This window comes from Dermatophagoides pteronyssinus, unplaced genomic scaffold, assembly GCF_027571235.1.
Source record: "Dermatophagoides pteronyssinus isolate colony J.1.1.1.1 unplaced genomic scaffold, Derpt_VIB-CSIC_2022.12 sq0020, whole genome shotgun sequence".
Lineage (NCBI taxonomy): Eukaryota > Metazoa > Arthropoda > Arachnida > Sarcoptiformes > Pyroglyphidae > Dermatophagoides > Dermatophagoides pteronyssinus.
In genome coordinates this window covers 172370-181069 of record NW_027461544.1, presented here as the reverse complement: position 1 = coordinate 181069, position 8700 = coordinate 172370, and the positions used below count along the sequence as shown (strand labels likewise).

The window sequence follows — 8700 nt, the reverse complement described above, 5'->3', positions numbered from 1 at the left end:
TTTTTTCATAAACAAAAACAAATTTATTTTATTTTACTTTAAAATTAATTATATTTTGATCATTTATAAAATTTTGATAATGATTTTTTTTCAAAATTTATGGAATTTTGATCGATCGACCAATCAATCAATAACCACCTTTGGTTGTCGCTTTCGATAGCGATACACCTGTTCCAGTATCGCCTGCACTGCCATGAATATTTGTTTGTGATGAGCCATATGATGAACTACTTTGTTTATTCGTCAAACCAATCGGTTGTTGTACTTTTTCATAAATTTTTTCCATAAATTCATTATTTGCATTTTCAATTGAATTGCCACTATTTTCACCTTCTTGTTGTTTTTGTTGTTCACTTCCTCTAGCAATTACGGTAACAATATGTTCCTTTTCCAGAAAAAAATGATAATGGCAAACAAAAATTTTTATTACAGAAAAAAACCCTCAACATACATTATCATTATTAGAATCATTAATTACCTGTACAGGATGAATTTCTTGCGTAATCTGTTCGTTGAGGTGAGTGGGATGAAAATATTTGAAAAAAATTGAAAATTCTGAATTTTGTTTCATTGATTTTTATTATTTTACCTTTCGGAATGGTGTTATTACTTCATGAACTTCTTGTATGATTGGTTTCTTTACCGAATGTACCAAACGATGAGGTTCATCTGATTAGCAAGAAAAAAATTGAAGTTTTTTCGTTTCAAATGTCGTATTGAAAAACTAACCTTCACTTGCTGTTTCCTGTACTGAACCCTCAGATCCTTCATGTGCTTGTTGAATACGAAGACTACTTGAAGCTGATTTAAATAAAATATTTAACGGTATCGAAACAGCACCAACTTCAACAGTTGTCGGTACAACATTACCGGTAGTTGGATAATCACGAAATTGTATTTCATGTTTACTTTGTACAGCTGCCTGTATTGTATTACCACCGGATTCTAAATTCGATGTTGTTGATGCATCGGTCATTTTATATAATGGACCAGCTAACAATGAACTTGGTGATATTTGTTGCTGTGGCAATGGCTGTGATTGTTGTTGTGGTTGATAATAATTGCTGGTTGATTGTTGTCCGATACCAATATTATTCGATGTTTGTTGCTGTTGTTGACCGGTTGATGATGATAAAATTGGAACATTTTTCGTTAATGAATAATCTTTATTCGTATAGGTTTTTGACAATCCATAATCAGCAGCCAATACTGGTGATAAAATAAATCGATCCGGAATGATAATGAATGCACCAAATATAATGATGGTTACTCGAAACATAATTGAATGAATGAAAAATGAAAATGATGACCAACACTATTTTACCATTCGCTCAAAAAGATGTTCTTTTTTGTGTGTGTCAACTGTAAGAATGTATCAGCTTTTTATATCATCATGATGGTTTCTGTGACAGCGATTCATCAGGAAAGAATCAAACATTCGGATGAACAACAAAATTGTTGTAGGCGTTCAAAATGGGAAAATCTCTTCCTTGAATCAAGGATTAACACTTGTCTTTCATTATTATTTTCCTTACATACAATTTCTACAATTGTTTCCGCGATTGAATTTTTGTTTTGTTTTTCAAAAACATCACCAAAAAATGACCGGGATTATTCAGGATTAGCATTAGCCCACATGACAATAAAAAAAAGAATTCGTTCGTTTGTTTTTTATGATTCAGGAAGAACTTTTTTCCTGATGGATTATCTTATCTTTTAAGAATTATAATTTAATGAAGATTTCTTTTTTAATGATCATTTTTTTCGTCGGTAATGTCATCTATTGATAGCTCCTTGAATCACCACTGTTGCAGCCGAGTGCATGCACACAAAAACACACAATGATCATCGCGAATTCAATGAAATTTTTTGAGCCAAAATATTTTATTCCCGGTTCATTTTATCTTTATTTTTCAAGAATTTTTCTACTGAATCAACTTTTTGTCATTTTTAACATTTTGTAATGTTCATTTATTTGTAAATTCACTCATTCATTTTTGTTTTTGAAATTCACAAAAGGTTAGTTGCACACTTGAATTATTTGATTGAAAATTTTTTCTTTTCATAACACCGAATTGTAGAAATAATCAATCAAATCATCATGATGAATTCTCAATCAACAACAAATCAACAATTAACTGTTTCGATGGAAGTTACCGATGAATATATGGTACAAGAAATATTAAATGATGGTACCGAAATCTATAAACATCCATTAAATATGTCGGAAAATTTTGCCAGAATTATTCAACGAATTGATTTTGATAAATTATCAACAATATTATCAAATCAAGATAATAATAATATTGGTCCAAAAAAAGATTTCGAAATACCCGAAATACAAATGAATGTTTCATCATTTGTTAATCCAAATCAACGACCATCATCATTTTGTCAATTAGCACCACAATTTGAATCGATAAAATCAAAAATAATGAATGCATTAACCAATATTTCTGTCATGTATGATGTAATGAAAGTTGCAAAAGAACCTGATTATTTAGTTATTGAACCAGTTGCTAAAGATCCTAATCGTATGACTGATGAAAAACCAATTACAGTGTTGGTTTCGAAGAAAAAAGCTATTGCACAGGCAGCACAATTAATTTCCAATGCATTGGATCGTTTACAAAATGAAGCTAATCATGCATCGAGATCACGGATAGATTTTCATACCGAACTTCGTTCAATGAGACAAAATTGGCGTCTACGAAAAAAGGGACAAAATATTATTGGTGATTTAAGTTATCGTGGTGCATGGTCTAATTTTTCACAACCAGCAACATTTGAAGTTATTCGTAATGAAAATCAACAGCAATCAGGGCAAAGTTCATTGATTGTAAATACACCGAAAACATTGGAAGGTGGAAATTTTTATGTTGTTCGTACTGTAAAAGGAAATCTACAATCAAATACGCTATTTGAACCATTAAAAGTATCACATCCACAATTACAAAATCAATCAAATGATTCTCAATGGCAAACACGTTTGGAAATTGCACAAAATATGTTATTCAATAATGAACTATTCAAACGTTTAGCACATGAATCGGTTCTATTAAAATTACCCATTCCAACTATTGCAGCTGGAAATCAAATTCTAGCACCATTATTTCCTGGATTACAGCTATCAATAAATCTTTGTCATCCATCATCACAAAGTTCATCAACACAATATGATAGTGTTAATAATAATACTGTATTGGAACATACACTTTATCAATTATTACATGAAATTCATTATAAAAATATGCATTTTCCATTGCCACGACCAACATCGGTAACATTGGCAATAAATTCAGCTAAATATGTTGCTGGTCCACGTGCTTATGATAAAAAGACATTAGGACAATTGGCACAAAATGAAACAATTCTGGAACAAGTTATTCAACAAGCACAACATTCAATGTTACGTTTACGTACAATGTGTTTAATCGATTCATTAGCTATTGAAATACAAGATCCATTAATAATACCGAATTGGAATTATTTGAATGCACCCAATCAAACATCCGTACGTGTTGATCTTTATTCATATGGTTATGAAGGATTTAGTAGTTGTCGTACATCAGTTATGCTTCATATTGATACAAAAACTGTTAAAGCAATTATGAAAGATGGTCGTGTATTAAATCTATCATTCGAATCACAAGAACTTCGTCATTTATTATTGAATCTTGTTTCACATCATCAAATTGTTGCATTACAATCATTAGCTAAAGCAATGGGTTGGAAACTTGTTTCGCTGAATTCATCGGTTGGTGTTGGTAAACAAGAACCAATTTGTGGTACAGCATCATCATTAGTTTTGATATCACCAAATGGTGATCGCACTGTTGCTGTAAAGAGTGGTCCACATTCTGGTATTAAAGTAAAATTATCATCATCACCACAAGAATTTCTGCCAAGTAATCTAGTATCAAATCAACAATGGCAACAATTGAATGGACAATTTAAAATTGTTGATTGGCAACGTTTACCTGGCAAAACATTTGTTAATAAAATGGAATATATGATGGCTTGTTTAGCTATTAAATCATCATAATGTATTATTATTATTATCGATATTGGTATTAAACTCATTATTTTTATAAATGCATTAATTAATTAAATTAATGAAAAATAAATCTATTTATAAAGAGCTACCATTCTCGATTTGTTGAATGCATTTTATTATTATTAGTTTTAAATTTTAAATTTTTTAAAAATGTCAAGTTGGCCAAGACCATCGCATTCAAATTCAAAAATTTTGTTAACATCAAAATTTAGTGGTAAACAAAAATCTCACCATCAACATAAGCATCATCAACAACAATCACAACCACAAACGCAACAACCACGTCGTCGAAATCGTAATCGTAATCGAAATCGACGTAATCGTCGTCGTCGACCAAGTAATATTTTCAATAATCAACCTCGTCGGCCGCATTCATTTCCATTAATAGTAATGATAACTGAAACTGATTCGGATGATGAAAATAGTGATGATGAACAATTGAATCGAATTCTTGGTCGATTTGGTTTTGGTCGTAATCGTTTTAATCAACAACAAACCGAACAACAACATAGACAACAGGATGAACGACGTTTATTGTTCATTGACAATGAATTGAAATTATTCAGTCAATCAATAATCGATGAAATTGAACAACAATTAATGAAAGAATTTGAATCCAATGAATTATATTATAATCGATTGATTGAAATAATGGAAAATATTATCGAATTAGTTGTTAACTAAAAATTGATGAATGATTTTTATTTGATCTATTTCTTGCAAATAAACAAACAAAATAAATGAGATTATTAGATTGTTTTCATTATGGCCAAATCACAATGGTAAAAAGATTTGTTTGTTTTTTGTTTTGTTTTCCCTAATGGAATTTCATTGATGATGATAATGATGGTGATATGAATTTTTTTTTGGTATTTTTTTATTCTTTCTTTCTTCAGCTATTTTTAATAGCCAGATGATGATGATTTCGATGATGATGATGAAGATGATGGTGATGATTGTGATGATGGTTTTGATGATGATGATGAGGATGTTATTACAGCTTGTGATGATGCAGCAGCAGCATATCCGGATGATTTTGTAGATTTACCAAGACTGCCCCCAAGTCCACCTGATGATTTTGTTCCACCAATACTGTAGCCACCACCAAGGCCAGTGGAACCACCACCAAGACCAAGACCAGATGAACCACCTCCGAAACCAAAGCCGCCACCAGCTCCGCCGCCAAATCCAAGACCAGCGCCTCCACCAACTGCACCACCTTGGTTTCGTGCAATGATAGTGTTGATTTCTTCTTGAACTGGTTGAATTTCTTGAGTGATCTTTGTGAATGATGTTAACATCAGTTAGTTTCCAGGAATTTTTTAGGAAATTAGGAAAAAAACTTACCTTTCTGAATGGAGTGATGACTTCATGAACTTCCTGGATGATTGGTTTGGTAACCGAATGAATCAATCGATGTGGTTCATCTGAATGTAGTGAATTGAAAATGTGTTTAGTTTTTTTGCAAATTCTTGCTGCATTTGAAACCCTTACCTTCGCTAGATGATTCTTGTACACTTCCTTGTGCCGAATCATGCATCTGTTGTACATTCAATGTTGATGAACTTGAACGGAAAAGAATCATAACTGGAAGTGATTGTGATCCAACTTCAATAACGGCAGGTTGAACAGAACCGGTACTTGGAACTTCACGAAATTCAATATTATGTGTTGTTTGTATAGCAGCTGGAATAATGCCACCAGCAAAGCCACCACCGCCACCGCCACCTCGTCCACCACCAAAGCCACCTAAGCCTCCACCATAACCGCCGCCGCCACCACCAAGAGAACTACCACCTCCATAGCCACCACCACCACTACTTGAACCTTTTGATCCATAACCACCGGCGCTTACAATCGAAACAGCAGAAATTAGCACAATGAAGAACTGAATGAAATGAAAAATAGAAAAAAAATTCATTTTGAGACAATTTCACAGGTGAAACCAAAAAAAAAAAAAAAAAATTCAGGTAGTACCTTCATTTTTGATTTGATTTTTGATTTTGTTGAATTCAAAAGATTCAAAATTTAAAAAAATTGTTGATTAAACAATGAATGAATGGAATGAATGAATGATGATGGATATTCGAATGACTGGAATGACACCGGGTATTTATATTCGATGAAAATTTTCACTTTCAATCAACAAAATGAATGAAAAAAAGTAAAGTAAATCGTGTTTTCTTCGAAATGAGATGATGATGACCATCATGTCGTGTGTTTTTCATTTTTTTTTCATTTTTATTTTTTTGATTTTTTAATTTATTTCATTTAACATTTTGCCTTTGATCTGAATTTTTTTCACTCTCTCTTCTTCTTCCTCATCCTCTCATATTTGTGTGTGTTTGTCGGGAAATAATGAAAAAAATCTCTTTCCTATTTTCTCTTTGAAAAATTTGGACAGAAAAAAAATCGGAAAAAAGGAAATTCTGTTCAATGATGATGATGATCAAATGACGGGAAAAGAGCCACCAAAAACAACAAAAATCGAATGAATCATCATCATCATCATTGATGATGGTAAAGAGATTGAAATCATAACGGGATAAACATCGGATATTGTTGTTGTTGTTTAATGATTTTTGTTCAAAATTCAAACATCAATAAAACAAGAACAACAAAAAACTATGTTTTTTTTCCATGGAAAAAGAGAAAAGGAAAAAATTTATCCGACAACAAATCTTCATGTAGATAATCATGATGATGATGATGATAAACGTCATGTTTTTGTTGTTGTTATGATTATTATTGTATCGGATAAGAAGAAGAAGAAAAAAAAGGTAAAAGGTGTGTGCCCTTTTAGTGTTTTACATGAAAAACAAAAACAACGAAAAAAAAGGGTAAAGTAAAGGTAAAGATAAACAGAAAGAAGTTTTTTTATTTATTTCCCGTAAATTTTTGTTGTTGTTGTTTATAATTGATGTTGGATGATAACTTTTACTTTTTTTTAAAAATTTCAATGCAGATTTTTGTTTTTGAATTTTGAATTGGTTTTTTCCATATCCGTACGATTCGGTCATCATCATATTCTTTTCTATATCATCATCATCGTCATATATTACCCGATAATCAACATTACATAATGGGTTCAGTTAAGGGATGCCATATAATCATCATTTTTTCTTTTCTTGATGGTTTCAAAATCACTTTATCTTGGCGTGAAAAAAGTGTTAGAACAATGAAAACATATGCTAATCAGAAACTGACAAAACGTTTTTTTTAATGTTGAATTGAATTGAGCAAAAATTTTGTTTTAAAATTTATGCTAGACATGTTCTTGGCATGCACAATATGATTATTATCTTGATTTTAATAAAAAATGAAAAATTGAAAAAGATTTTTTCGTCTGATTAAATCACCTATGGTGAACGATTATGTATTTTTTCATTCCGGTTTCATTCTTGATCTTTTTTTTTGTTCCGTCGTTTTTTCCCTTTTTGTTGTTGTTAATAAAAGAAATTTGATATATGATGATTTTTTTCAGGAAAAGTCAATTTAATTCTTGATCCTATTTTGAACTGATTGATTGATTGATTGATTAGTTAGTTTTTTCACTTTTTTTCTGGCTAGGCAAAACAATCAAAGAGGTAGATGATAATTAATCAAAAAGATGAAAATTCATTCCCCCCTCTGAATCCAATGATTATTATTATTTGATTAATTTAATTTTCTTTTTTGGTTTATAAAGATAATATAGGGATTTATGTTTTGTGTAAATTATATTGTGTTTATGTCACATTCAAAAAAAAATTACAGGTTGTCAGATGATGATAAAATCAAAAAGGATTGAGGATTATTTATTACAATTACACATTTATTCGAGTTTTTTTTCTTTTCTTCGCTTGTATTTAGATTAATCATGATCATTTGGGACAATTAAAAATTTGATTTGATTTTTCATTACAATCATATCTTCCGCCCGAAAAAAAACGAAAATGATCATCAAACAAAATTAATGATGATAATTAACCCCGTATTGATGTGTTCAGATATTCGTTACCATTATTTTTCATCATCGATTATATTCATCATCATTCATTTTGTGGTCAAAGTGATTAAATTGATGATTATCATCTTTGATGATGATGATGATTAAAACTGATCATTTTGTTGAGAATTTTTATGATATAGATTTTATGAAAATTTTTCTTAAAAAATTCATCTTTTCATCACTTTTTTTCTTGAAAAAATGCTTGTATTGTATTCATTTTTTTGTTTTTCCAGCAAAAATCGTGGTTTTTGTTTTCTGGATCGGACACAACTTCCGATTCATCATCAGAAAATTATTCCCATCATCATCATTATCATTAGATTATAATCTCGTTTTTGTTGTTGAAATTAGTCAAAAAAACGAAAAAAATTATCATTATCATAATTATAATGATAATAATGATGATTATTATGTTGACCATCATCATCGACATCATTATCATTATTATTATCATCGTGCACCCGATAAATGAATTACCCGCAAGAGAAACAAAGGAAAATATAAATGAAAAAGGAAATACGTCCAGTGTTCCCGTGTTACATAATATTTACAAGTGTTTTTTTCCTTGTTATCCGGATAAAAAAAAACGTTTTTTTTTCGCTAACAACAATTATAAGTAGCGCCCTTTATGGTTTGAAAAAATTTTTTTGGC

General features: G+C 30.5%; 4 protein-coding genes across 4 annotated transcripts; 2 read left to right on the top strand and 2 right to left on the bottom strand.

Moving 5' to 3' along the window:
• Positions 1-57: 57 nt before the first annotated feature.
• Positions 58-1803, bottom strand: LOC113796353 (uncharacterized). Its single transcript, XM_027346613.2, has 4 exons — positions 730-1803; positions 590-669; positions 479-505; positions 58-385 (listed from the first exon to the last, which is right to left on the bottom strand). The coding sequence occupies exons 1-4, from the start codon at positions 1277-1279 to the stop codon at positions 128-130; spliced, it is 915 nt and encodes a 304-aa protein (XP_027202414.2). The 5' UTR covers positions 1280-1803; the 3' UTR covers positions 58-127.
• A 59-nt stretch (positions 1804-1862) lies between these two features.
• Positions 1863-4145, top strand: MED17 (mediator complex subunit 17). Its single transcript, XM_027346610.2, has 2 exons — positions 1863-2019; positions 2082-4145. Exon 2 carries the CDS (start codon positions 2102-2104, stop codon positions 4043-4045), a length of 1944 nt encoding a protein of 647 aa, XP_027202411.2. The 5' UTR covers positions 1863-2019; positions 2082-2101; the 3' UTR covers positions 4046-4145.
• LOC113796358 (uncharacterized) lies at positions 4124-5057 on the top strand. The gene has a single exon (XM_027346617.2). The coding sequence runs from the start codon at positions 4208-4210 to the stop codon at positions 4739-4741; it is 534 nt and encodes a 177-aa protein (XP_027202418.1). The 5' UTR covers positions 4124-4207; the 3' UTR covers positions 4742-5057.
• LOC142645736 (uncharacterized) lies at positions 4727-6177 on the bottom strand. The gene is made up of 4 exons (XM_075822799.1): positions 6035-6177; positions 5552-5945; positions 5405-5484; positions 4727-5337 (listed from the first exon to the last, which is right to left on the bottom strand). Exons 1-4 carry the CDS (start codon positions 6038-6040, stop codon positions 4960-4962), a joined length of 858 nt encoding a protein of 285 aa, XP_075678914.1. The 5' UTR covers positions 6041-6177; the 3' UTR covers positions 4727-4959.
• Positions 6178-8700: the final 2523 nt, after the last annotated feature.